The 13,830-nt window shown below is 37.7% G+C and overlaps 1 protein-coding gene across 9 annotated transcripts; it reads right to left on the bottom strand.

Moving 5' to 3' along the window:
• Positions 1-1,694: 1,694 nt before the first annotated feature.
• LOC149814382 (pyrroline-5-carboxylate reductase-like) lies at positions 1,695-13,376 on the bottom strand. Of its 9 annotated transcripts, none has more exons than XR_016427968.1 (5): positions 13,210-13,376; positions 12,191-12,239; positions 7,048-7,101; positions 3,439-3,531; positions 1,695-2,492 (listed from the first exon to the last, which is right to left on the bottom strand). XR_016427968.1 is itself a non-coding variant. In XM_089989453.1 (5 exons), the coding sequence occupies exons 1-4, from the start codon at positions 13,345-13,347 to the stop codon at positions 3,483-3,485; spliced, it is 300 nt and encodes a 99-aa protein (XP_089845579.1). In that variant the 5' UTR covers positions 13,348-13,376; the 3' UTR covers positions 1,695-2,492; positions 3,439-3,482. The 9 variants fall into 9 exon arrangements, 4 of the variants coding, with proteins under 4 accessions (XP_089845579.1, XP_089845580.1, XP_089845578.1 ...); XR_016427967.1 differs by lacking the exon at positions 7,048-7,101 and adding an exon at positions 11,802-12,034 and having other exon boundaries at positions 12,191-12,249; XM_089989453.1 differs by having other exon boundaries at positions 12,191-12,249.
• Between the last annotated feature and the right edge of the window lie 454 nt (positions 13,377-13,830).

Consider the following 13,830-nt stretch of genomic DNA (forward strand, 5'->3'; position numbering starts at 1 on the left):
CGAGGTCGAAGAGGGCGTTCACGGCAAAGGCGATGACGACGGTGGTGGCTGCGCTCGAGCCGAGGCCGTTGCCGAGAGGGAGCCCCTTCTCCAGCAAAACCGAGATGCCGACGGATCGAACACCGAGGTCCCAGAGGGCTGCGATCGCTGCGATTCCCGTGCAGTTGTGGAGTGGGTCAAGGGTGAGCCTGGGGTGTCGTGGACGGCGGTGATGTCCTTGTGCGAGTCCTTGTAGAAGTCGGTCTCAGAGGAGCCATCGGCAAAGGCGACAGCGACGGTGGTGGTTGCGCTCGAGCCGAGGCCGTTGCTGAGAGGGAGCCCCTTCTCCAGCAAAACCGAGATGCCGACGGATCGAACACCGAGGTCCCGAAGGGCTGCGATCCCCGTGCAGTTGTGGAGTGGGTCAAGGGTGAGCCTGGGGTGCCGTGGACGGCGGTGATGTCCTTGTGCGAGTCCTTGTAGAAGTCGGTCTCAGGGGAGCCACCGGCAAAGGCGTTGTGGATCAGGTGGTTCTGGCCATGGGGGATGGTCACGCCGCTCACCAGGAGGGTGAGCACGCGGGGGGATCCCGGCGAGTATGGGCTCAGGAGCGAGCCGAAGAGCGACCATCCATGGTGGTATACCAATACCACGTATCTTCCGGTGGAAGCAAACGAAAAGGAGCAAAAGCTGCAAATTTACTGCAGTGCAGGCAGAAAAAATTAATGCCATGTCTTCTCGCGGCTTGTTTTAGTGTGTTTTCTTTTTTCTTCCTACATTTTTGGTTAATGGCAGATATGGTCTTGGACTCTTGGTGTTTATTAAACGGGTTGGCGGGTTGACATACCCCTAACACGAACCCGACCCGTTTAATAAACAGGTTAAGCGGGTCGACCCATTTACGACACGAACCCGTTTAAGCCAAACCCGAACCCGCCTAAGAAGCGGGTTGGCGGGTCTTGTCAGAAATTGCCACCCCTATATGCAATGAATAAAATAATTTATTTGGCTACTGCCAATTAGCCTGACACTTAACCATATTCTAAGAAATTGGTTTTTAGAAAAATCACAGAAAACCACCTCTCACTGTCGAAATCATTGGTGTAAAAACCCCAAGTTCCTTTCATCCACCAGGGAGTATACCCAGCTTCAGCCTTTCATCAAGGCGTGTACACTAGTGGGTTTCAAACTCGTAATGTCCCTTTAGCTTGGTAACATTCATGAATCACCCAGATAGATGATTGAAAAACCATATCAGCGACCATATTCTAAGGTGCTAGTTTCTTGCATTTTCATGGAAGGGAAAAGCCTTTCATGGGAATGAGCACAAATTTCTAAAAAATCCTACCAACTCAGTCTTTTCATGCGAATACTTTTAGAAGGGAAAAGGTATAAGAGGATTTGAGTCCAAGTCTCACTTGTGTCAGCATGACACTTTTGGGCCGATTTAATGTTTGTTTTACTCATGATGAAAAAGGAAGGGGAAGGAATGCCAGCTCAACATTTTTTCATAAAAATTGCATGAAACAAACAGGCCCTAATAATTGTTTGAACCTGCACTTTAGAGGGTGATAAATCTAGTGGATGATGATGATGGATATGAAAAGTGATGGTGAATCATGATGGTCACCATGGCATAGGCATACGATGGTATCCTAAAACGGACTATGTTACCTGTGCAAAAAGATTATCATAATGAGACATGATGATGGTAATGATAATGTTCTCAAGCTACACACAATATACAAAGATAAATGGACGGGACATAAAAACAGAGTTAATGGCGACAAGCACATGCTTCACTACACTTTTTCATCATTTTCCTGCAAATAGTCCATCTTCACTTGGTTGATTCAGGCCTATAAATATTTGACAAAGATTGTCCCCATCTGTATTTGTTTTTTAACAGCTATCAAGGGATTGGACTGATGGGTGAGCATCAGTTGTAGTCGACAATGTAGCAATACTGCCCGGGTTGGTCTTGAGCACTCTTTCACAGTATCTTGGCAGTTCCTTATAAAGAGTCAATGTCCTTACCAAGGAGTTGTTCATTAACAATCTCCTTAGCTCGCCAAGCCTGCGAATACTTCAACTTCAACCCATAGTCCTGCTCAATTTAACTAACAATTTCTGCTGGGCTGCAATCTGGACTATCACGAAGCTTATGCTTTATCAAATCAGCAACCACGTGCTTTGTAACAATAGGACGGCTAGCTGTTCCTGCATCTTCTGTCTTGCATGCATGTATATCTTTCATCACCTTGATCTTGATAGATTTTGCAGAAGTTGCTTTAGAAGCATGTATTCGCCAGGGATATCCCTCAGCTCTACACTTGGCAGTAATACGGCTGGGATCATTCTGAACAAATTTGTAGGCGAAGCAACCAACAGGGGGGCTCCACTTGTTTGGCAGGAGCAGTTAGTGCATGTCACCTTGTGTTGGGACGTTGCAAGTTTGATGACTTCGGTATATGGTTGTATAACTGGTAGGGTCTGCCTAAACCCAGCTTTCTCTGTCAAAAGAAAAAATTTGTAGGTGAAGCATCTTGCAATTTCATACTTATGCACCGTATCACGAAATGCATGAGCATCCTTAAACGTTTGACCTACACCAGTGACAATATTTTCCCAATAAGCACTCAATCTGTTGGTTTTTTCATAAAGACAAACAAGTGCTGTGGATGACTCAATTATCGTGTTTGTACTAGCCCTGCAATTGAAAAGAATAAGGTGTCATTGTTTTTCCGTCCCCGTTTAACTCCCAATATTTCCAAGCTTAATGGACCAAAGAAATACCTGCTTGGGGCAAAATTCACATCAGCAGGAGCCATGTCAATCACGACATTGAGAGAAATCCGCTCTTTGGCCACTATAACAATTTTGGAAACTTTGTTGAATATCAACCATGTGCCTTGAATCTTGATCACTCAAAATCGTAATAAGAGTACGTTTGTTGGCCAGAAGCATGCACTTAAAGGCTAAATTAGACATATTAATCCCATACATCTCTGATACTTAGGACTTGAATTGATCAAACAGCATATTCGGATCGACATCTAGTAGATGTGCCTCTCTACCCTCGTATGATAAAGTCCCATCAGTGTTTTTAACAAATGAACCACAAAACTGAACACAAACCAACGACTTTTCGGCCGACACATAGTTCACCAACAATCAAACTAATTACGTAAGACCAAATAAATCCTAGGGATGTAGAGAAAATATACCATCATTAAATACGGGAAAATTACACAGAATTCAGCCCAAACATTCGTCAGTCTAAAAATTGCACACATTTCAGTCTAGGCGATCTTAGTTGCTTATACAAAATTTTCTTCCCCATGATGTAAAAATGAAAAATGTTTTGTTCCAATACCACACTTTCTACACAAAACCACACATTTTGTACATTTTCTCAGAAGAAAGACCCAAAAATTCACCAAAAAAAATGAAACGTACCTCTAAGGGACAGCTTCATCAAAGTGAGGATCGTTATCAAGATGTCATCTGCCGAATTGATAAGCCCAACCTCCTCCCCACCAAAGAGTTAAACTATACACATATACAAAGGGGGTGAAACATTAATTACCAGAGAAACACTAGGCAAAGAAACAAGAATCATCCCAAAAACTACTAGAAGAGAACATATCAGAGGGAGAGAGATTTTTGAAATAAGAATAAAAAGAAGGATCAGATTTAGTTCGGACTCACCAAAAATCAAACATAGATTAGGTAAAATGGCTAAACCCTAAACCTAATCCAAATGAAACCAGACTCAAACAAGGATCCTATAATGATTACATGAACCATACACAGATCATACCCAGTAAAATAATATTTTTTTTTATCATTTTTACATTGAAAATTTACAGATCTTAATCGGTAATTGGATCGATCCCGTGTCTGATATGAAATTTCACAAACCATACTCAGCTCTATATATTAACCAAACCCTTAAGGTCCAACCCATAGGATCATCTTATTTATCACCAAACCTTGACCCTATAGGGTTTGGTCGAGTCAGGTCACAAATACATCGTTGCCAGTCGAGGAAGCGGGAGCGGAAAGCGAGGCACTTTCAAAAATTTAGGAAGCGAGAAGCGTGGGACTACTTAGAAGCGAATCACGATCCGTCTCGAAAGGGAATCAAAAGCAAAAAATAAAAAATAAAAAATAAAAAATAAAAAATAAAATGGAAAAAAGAGAGAAGCGAGGGGGAAGCGCGTTTCCCAAAAAAAAGGGACGCTTTCCCATGCATTTCAGAAGCGCGATGTTTCACGCTTCTGAAACGCTCAGGAAAGCGTGCTTCCCCTAATGTATGGGTGCTTCCGGTAACTCTGGTCAAACCCAACAAAATAAACTAAAAAAATAACTTTCTAAGGATACCTGATTTGCTAAAAAACGATGGAGCGATGAGATACAACCCTGACAACGTTCTTCTAAAATTTGAGGAAGTTCACATAAAATATATGCAGACTTGAGGAAGCCCACTTATATTTTATCAAGACTTGAGAAAGTCCGCATAAAATATATGTAAACTTCCTTAAGTCTGCATGAAATATATGCAAACTTGAGGAAGTTCACATAAAATATATGCAAACTTTCTCAAGTTTGCATATATGCGAACTTTCTTGAATTTTAGAAGAACGTTGTCAGGGTTGTATCTTAACGCTCCTTCATCGTTTTTCAGCAAATCAAGTATCGTTGGAAATGTATTTTTGTCTACTTTTTTTGTTTTTTCTGTATTTTTTCAGAATCCTTCATTTTATGAGTTGAAACGTTATCTCAAACTACTCATGATTCGATTGTTCTAGCCTATATAGCATATTTCTATTCTGATTTTGAAACTCAGAAACGAGAACCCTAGAGGGGTTTTTGGTTTTGACTCAAAACATGAAAGTTAGAGAATTGTGTTTCAGGCTTAAAACACAAGTTTTTGACATCGGATCAGAGAGATATGAATATGAGAACAAAGACTATTCTGCAATGAAAGCCACATATTTGAGAGGAAGTTCACATATATAGGAAAAAGTTTGCATGTACGAAGGGTAAAAAGGTCTTTTTAAATCTAGATATTTGCGATTTTTAACATGGATAGAATACAAAAAAACATAAGGTTTTTAATGAAACATAACAAATTAATCGTAAGTACAATCATTTTTCATAAAATAAAAAGATTTGCATGATATTTATGAGACCTTCCGACATTCATATAAAATATCTTATGAACATTCGAAAGTTTATAGTGGCATGATTTCAGACTTATATAAATACTTGTCTTTTTTTTTGCGACTCTCTTTGCCTATCAAGAAAACCTTAATTGTGTATTATCCTCTAGATCTCTGTAATTCTTGGGTGATTTGTGCAAATGTCAGCAGGTTCACGCAACTATCATGTGAATATTCTTAATGATTTTTACTATATATGGAGGTTCGCATGATAATTATGTGAATGTTAGGATATCTACACAAATGAGAATGAAAGGTTGTAGCAAGTGCAAATTTTCTCAACAAGTTTCAACTTTTAGAGGTTCAGAACATATTTGTGAGAACGTGAGGAGGCCTGCCGACAAATTCGAAATATGAAAAAAATCATTGAGAAAATTCACATGACAACTGTGCAGATATGCTAAAATTCACAAAACTCACCCACAAATCATAAAGAACCAGAGAAAAACACACAAATAAGGTCCTCTCAAGAGGCATAGAGAGTCGCAAAAAATAAAAAATAAAATACAAGTATTTATATGAGTATGGAATTATGCGATTATAAACTTTTAGACGTTCATAAGAAATTTTATGCGAATGTCGAAAGGTCCCGTAAATATTATGTGAATTTTCTTAGTTTGATTTTAACCATATTTGGAGGTTCACAACATATTTGTGTGAACATTAGGAGGTTAGTATGTGAATGCCAAAAAGTCTACAAAAATATGTTGAGAAGGGTAAAATGGTTTTAAATAAGTCAAATATCAATGATTTTGAACATGCAAAGAATTTTGACATAGTTGTTTTTTTTGTAAGAATGCACGATTTTTATATGACAATACAGCCATTTTCCGATAAAACTATATAGATCATATCTATAAGGCTTGATCCCCAAAAAAAATCAAGAAAAGGTGATGGAATTGGTCCTTTTTACTAGAAGGTACGGTAAACTCGAGAATATCCAATATTTTCCCTAAAAATAACTGATAGTCTGCAGAATACTGGATTTAAAACCCTCCACTAAAAACTAAATAAATCAAGGGAAGAAAAAATGAAGCAAGAAGCTTGTGGTTCAGTTTTATTTGGCTCCTGTATAGAAAGTGGATCAAGCGAAACTGTGTTTTACAATACTATGCATCTGCCATGTTTCCCTACAAAGCAACTAGTGGGCCCCATCACATAAGACAGGTGTTGCATTCACACAGACCGTTTTACATGATATGGATAATTATAATTTTCACCTTTTAATTATTTTTTTAGTATCTAACCTTATAGATGTGATCTACAAGGTCTGTTTATCAAGAATAAGCTTTTGGATCATCCTACTACAACATGCATGCAAGTTTTTACAAGGGTTCAAAAATCAACGGATCAGAATTTTTATAAATTTTAATTATTCATAAAATCATTTTTTTCATTAAAAAAATATGATCAACAGTCAATTCTTAACAAATGAATCATGTTGAATGCATCCATAAGGTCAAATCTATCAAACATGACTTGAAATCCTAAAAATCAGCACTATCCACACCATATGAAGGGTTAGGAGGAACCAAATTTCCCAAGCCAATTTGCTTACAATATTGAGTTGAGCATAAATAAAGCTGCTCAGCTCATCTTGGCTCGTATAAGCTCGTTGGCTTGCAAAAACTTGAGTTGGGTTTGAGCCTAAAAGAGCCAAGCTTGAACAGACCAAGCCCTTCCCACGGTTAAGGGTGGACATGCATAAGGGTCCTGATGGGTAGCTGGGTACCTGACCCGAGACCATCCAGGTTGGGCAGAAGAAGCCCAGTAAGCGTCAACATTGGGTTCAGCTCAAAGAGAAAAAAATGCCATAGAAGGCCAGCCCATGTGCATTTACCTGTGAGAATTGAAAAGTCCAATGTGACCCATCTGTAACTCAGCCCCATAAGACCTGAACCAACAAGGCGACACAAGAGTCAGGTAAAAATTTTAAGTGTTGTAAAATTTCTAATGTTTTGATTTACAATGGATCAAGAGTCAGGTAAAGATTTCAAGTGTTGTAAACATGCCTAGGCCTTGGCAAGGCGTATTTGATTACAACCAGAGTAGCCTAAGATCCTTCAATAATTCTGAAAAGAGGAATTCACCCAATTTTAGTTTACCTAACATAGGGCCACTAAGGTGTGAATGAGACATTTTCAATGTTTTTTTTTTTTTTGAAATCTGACCCTGCAGATACGATCAGCATGACCGATTTGCTAGGAATCAATTGTTGAATCATACTTTTTTGACAAAAAAAAACATGATATTTGGATGCTTAAATATTTACAAAAAATTCTGAACCATCGATTTTTTAAGCCTTAAAAATTCTTGCTTATGTGTTGCAATTGGATGATTCAAGAACTGCCCAATTTAAAACCAAGCATGCAAATTGCATCTGTATGGTCAGATTTAAGAACAAAGACAAACAAACCCATTAAAATTTCAGTTCATACTCTGGTTCTCATATTTTAGTGGCCCATGTAATATATACATTAGAATCAACCGTGCTACTTCAAATCATGAACAAGAGTTGGCTAGATCTAAAAAATCTGCCAACATAAAATTAGTAAATTTTGACTCGTAGAAGTAAAGAAAATTGTTGGTGCACAACACTATGCACAAAAGATTCAAGTCATGTATGTATCTAAGACATTTAGATTATTGCATTATTTTCATATGCATTCATAATTCTTATATACAATAAGTCAACTCACATCTGACCATTCCAGCGTGAAAGACACGCACATATCTTCTGAGTATTTTAGTCAAATACCCATGATACACACCTCAATCATGCTATACAGGTATGATATATTCACTCAGATAATCATAATGCAATCATTTAAAATGAAATTATGTAGGTGTGATGTATCATTCATCTAATAAGAAAAATCTAATCATTTGTAAGCGCAATATATCATCCACCTAATACGTTAAAATTAATAATTTGTAGGTGTGATATGTCATTTACTTATATAGTCAAAACTAATCATTTGTAGGCGTGAGGTGTCATTTACCTATTTGCTAATATAAGCATCACAATCATAAGGATCTTGGGGGCACATTTGACCAGAGAGAGTTGGAAGGTTATCACATCGTCCTAGGTTGGTGCGAACCCATCCACCCTATGATCCAAGTTTTGGACCATCGCTTGGAGCTGTGCAACTGCTCAGGTCAATGTATCTATTGACTCAATCAATTCATTAAACGACATCTAAACTGAAACACATTTCTCTAATTAAAATAAATACAAAATAATTTAAATAATAATACTTACAATGCGATTGCAAATGATCAAAAATCACTATTTTCCCTGTCGCTCCGATACCAAGTTGTTATGCTCCAAAATCCAGGACTTGTAATTTTTTATAAAAAGTTTGAAAGCTTTTAATCATTCGTTTATCAGAATTTTTAAATAGTAATTCAACAGAAATTGATGTTTGAAATAACAAGTTAATGGATCTTGGGCGCATTACAGCGCAAACTTTCCTTCACAAACATATTTAAAACTCCATACATTTAAGAAAACAAATATAATTTTTAATTGTTTAAGACTTGTACCAAAAGAGAAACTTTCAAGAAAACCTTTATGCAAATTTACCGAAATATCTTCAGAAGCGAAACGTCAAGGAAAAAGCCTTATCTTGATCTCATCACGTCATCGTAGTCTGAAATATCACCTGGCCATAAAATGAGTTAGTTTCACAAAAAACTGCTAGGTGCACAAGCGAGACAATATGAAACTGAAATAAGCAATTATAACAAGTAATGTGTTATGTCTAACATGATTAGTTGACTTAATCCAACAAATAAGCTACATCAAGCATAAACAATAGACTATACAAATAAATAAGTATTTCCAATATAAATAATTAAGTATGCTTGAACAAATAAAGGGTTTCAATGTGAGCAATTAATTATAAAATCAAGTGAACTATCAACTATCACAAGGTAAGAGTTCATTCATCACAAAGCATATACGATTTCAAGGCAAGTAATTAAATTAATCATAAGGTGTAAGCAATTTCACAACAAGCAGTTTATAAGTTGCACGCGGTAAGCAATCAGAAGACATCAGTTATATTAATCACAAGATATAAACAACTTATAAAACAAGCACTTACATTAGTCCTAGTTGTAAACAATTCGTAGATTACGAGTTGTAAGCAATTACATTAGTCATAAGAGAGACTCGAGCCAACAAGTGTTGTAAATAGGGTATTTATTGTTTCGATATTAACTGGCCTTGCAGGTATGCACAATACGTAAAAACAGCTGAGACTAATCCAGAGGTTTATTATGCTATATATTTTAGATACCTCAGGTATCTAGCTCAGTCCGCTCCTAAGGGGACGACCTATGACCAAAAAAGAAAATCCTTAAAGGCATTCATGGCTTATGGGTGTATCAAACTTCTGCAGAAGTGCCTAAAACTACCTTTTGTAGTCCACTTTCACTGACTTCGATGACTGAGGAAGCTGAGTCTTTTGCCTGAAATATCCATTAATGGCCTACCAATCAGAGTTTTTGTACCATCCATTCTCTCTCTTGATGAAGTCAGTAGGTCGAATGGGTCTTCAATTAAGTAACACCTGACGAAATCATTCGACCAACTGACTTCATCAAGAGAGATGATGGATGATACAAAAACTCTGATGGACATGCCATTAATAGCTATTACGGGCAAAAGACTCAGTTTCCACAGTCATCGGAGTTAGGAGAAATGGGCTACAAAAGGTAGCTTCAGGCACTTCTGCAAAAGTTGGATGCATTCATAGGCTACAAATGCCTTTGAGGATTTTCTCTCTTAGTCACTGATCGTCTCCTTAGGAGCAGACTCAGCTAGTTACCCGGGGTATCTAAAATACATGGCATAATAAACCCCCGAATTAGTCTTAACTGTTTTTACGTATCGTGCCTTGTGCGTACCCGCAAGGCCAGCTAATATCGAAACAATAAATACTCTATTCACAACACTTATTGGCTCGAGTCTTTCATATGACTAATGTAATTGCTTACAGTTCATAATCTACGAACTGTTTACAACTAAGACTAATGTAACTGCTTGTCTTATAAGCTGCTTACATTTTGTGATTAATATAATTGTTGTCGTGTGATTGCTTACCGCGTGCACCTTATAAACTACTTGTTGGAAAATCGCTTGTACCTTATGATTAATTAAATTACTTACCGTGAAATTGTATATGCGTTGTGATGAATGAACTCTTATCTTGTGATAGTTGATAGCTCACTTGATTTTATAATTAATTGCTCATATTGAAACCCTTTATTTGTTTGCATATTTAATCGTTCATATTAAAAATACTTATTCATTTGCATAGTCTATTGCTTATACTTGAGGTAGCTCACTTGTTGGATTAAGTCAACTAATCATGCTAGACATAACACATTCCTTGTTATAATTGTTTTTTTCAGTTTCATATTATCTCACTTGTGCACCTACCAGTTTTTCATGAAACTGACTCATTTTATGGGCATGTGATGTTTCGAACTACGATGACACTATGATGTGATGAGATCAAGATAAGGCTCTTTCCCTGACGTTTCGCTCCTAAGAATATTTTGATAATTTTGTATAAAAGTTTGCTTAAAAATTTCTTTTTTGTACAAGTCTTAAACTATTAAAAAATACATTTGTTTTCTTAAATGTATGAAGTTTCAAATCTGTTTGTGAAGGAAAGTTTGCGTTGTAATGCGCCCAAGGTCCATTGACTTGCTATTTCAAGCACAAATTTTTGTTGAATTACTATTTTAAAACTCTGATAAACGAATAAGTACAAAGCTTTCAAACTTTTCATAAAAAGTTACAAGTCCTTGATTTTGGGGCGTTACAGAGAATGTTTGGCAGTGACCATGGCCAAGTCATTCCTACATAGAGTGCAAAAGAAAAAGTCAATATACTTACTGATACAATCCGGTTATTGATAGGTCATAATAAGAAAAGGGGAAAGAAACAACAAACACTATACTTTGAATGTTTGTACAAGAGACTGGTCTTGGCTTTTGAGTTTTACAAAAAGCAATAATGGAATGCCCCCTAAATGGATCAGATAAACCATGAGGAGGTTAATTCTAAGCGCTAACTTGGATTAGACAAGTTAGAGAAACAATGAAAGCTTTGGAGGATTGAAACCCTTTTGGAGTCGCGAGCCAAAAATGTTTTGGGTGCCGTACCCATGTATTATGCTTGACCCATATCCAACCATTTCAGACCTATTGGAGTTCAGCTATGATACCACGACACAGCACTTTGGGTGCCGTACCCATATCGATACGTGTCAACACAGGTATTGGTACTTGGACAGGACATTTGCCGTGTTCTACATTATATTATATTATATATTATATTTTCAATATATAATATATTTTTCAGTATATATTTAGCCATGTCCCGTACCCACATTTTTTGGAATTGTCGTGTCATACCCCTACTCGCACCGGCACCCGTACCCAGGTGACATAGGAGTTCAGATATGCTGAATATAAATGTTAAAGTTCACAGCATCAACAAGAAACAAAACAGCACAATAAGCACAATGAAGCATAGAAATAATTTAAGGGTATTGAGACAAAGTTTGGTTAACCTACTATGCTGGTGGTTGTTTGGGGGAATGACAGGTATTTTATGGAAATGAAAGAGAAGTGAGACGGTCTCTGCTTTGTATTTTAACTCAAACTGGAATTGTTACTGCCACCTCCTGAAGGTGATAGCAGACAATTCCAGGAACTGATGACTCTCACTTTTCCAAATCATAAACTCCCTTCGAATCCCAGCTCTCAGAAGCCTAAGTGAACCTGCAAGTCCTTCAACTTTATCCCTGCTGCAATGGACACCACAAGCTTTTTCTTCGTAAGAAATGGTTTCAGCTCACAAGCTACTTTCTTAACTGCAATAACAAATTTGTCCAATCAACAAGAAATATCTTTTAAAGTATCTTGAAATTTTTCCAAAAAAGTAGTTTGAGTAAATAACTTACCAACTTGAGGTTTGACAGACAGAATGATCACATGACTTTCTTCGACCACCTGCACAAAACTTGAATAACAAGGTAGAGATAAGAAAACAAAAGCTACTGATGGGAAAAATTCAAGAAACAACGAAAGTAAGAAAGCAGACATCTATAGAAGCAAGAACACACACACACACACAAAATGAGGAAGCAGGAGCATGAATAACAAAAATATAATTCCTTATATCTTAGTGAATGTGACATTATTTGTTTTATACTGAGTTTGGAAGCATATTGGCTACCCTCTGCAATAATTGTTGGTCTCTCTTTGTAAGAGTAGCATGGCTTAACTGGTGGCCATTGTTACCTTATCAAGTACTGAGGCAAAATGACAATCAAAAGAATATTGATACCAAGAATTCCTAAACCAAATTTACAATTACATTTACCATCTTATTGCTATTTCATATAGTCATCAATAACCATGGTTACACATGTATGTCACTGGCACATTGTTCTATGGCATCAAACCGAAGTTGTGATCTTCACTAGTAATTTAAATCGGTACCTTCAGATGAGTGGGAACTGCCATTCTAACTCTTTTAGGGATATTCCACCCACAAGAAACCATATTAGACAGGGAATTCAAGGTGGGGCTGTCAAGAAGCAAAATATCCGGAGGAGGAGTTAGTCGTGATCAAATTAGATAATGTTTGCTACTCGACATTCTGGTTTCCCAGAAAGAAGTCATGCATCTTCTTAGTAATGTGTCAATTTGGATGCACCCACTTATCCAGAAAATCAGGATACTGCATTGTGCGCCAAACTCGTCCCGGATGAGTTTGCACATCCAAACACCGCAGATGTGGAGACACTCGTATCAATATCACAGAAGCACGATGGAAAACAAGAAGAAGAAGAAGAAGAAGAAGAAGAAGAAGAAGAAGAAGAAGAAGAAGAAGAAGAAGCGAATCTGAAGTAGCGAACCACGAATACGAGAAAATACAAAGAATTCATGGAAGAGAAGGGGAGATGAGGGATTCCACCTTGACATTGGAATCGAAGGCCTTGACGCCGAGCTCCGCGAAGACCCGTAGGCGATCCTCGCTGAGGTCGGAGGCCCGCATCCGCGACGCCGGCAGCGTCCTCGATACGCCGACGCCCCTCGCGATGGCCTCCGCCATCTTCCCGGCGCCGATGAACCCTAGAGTGATCGCCTCCATCATGGAAACCACCATTTCCCGGAAATTTGATCTGGCGGATAGGGCTCCCCGCTTTATATACTGTTTGAGATTAACTTATTGCCCTCTCAATTTATGTAATTTACGCTAAAGCCATTATGGACACACCAGTGGTCACTTGCGACCTGTTGAGCCCGGGTCTCGTCTCTGAAACATGGTCGCAAAATCTTATTATCAGGAAAATATCGGAAAGGGAAAATTTCATGATATTTTCTAAAATCGAGTTCTCTTTTTGTCGAAGAAATATCGATGTAAATACATAAAATATATAGAAATAAATAAATATGAATACCTAAATAATCGATTGTCCGTAACGTCGAACAGGCAATCGTTGAACGATGCTCATGCAAAAAGAAGAAATTAGCGGCGGTCCTAGGACGAAAAAACACCTTTAACTGCATTCAGGGACAGCTACCGCCACTAAAG

The sequence above is a fragment of the Nuphar pumila genome, chromosome 15, assembly GCF_984573655.1.
Source record: "Nuphar pumila chromosome 15, dmNupPumi1.hap1.1, whole genome shotgun sequence".
Lineage (NCBI taxonomy): Eukaryota > Viridiplantae > Streptophyta > Magnoliopsida > Nymphaeales > Nymphaeaceae > Nuphar > Nuphar pumila.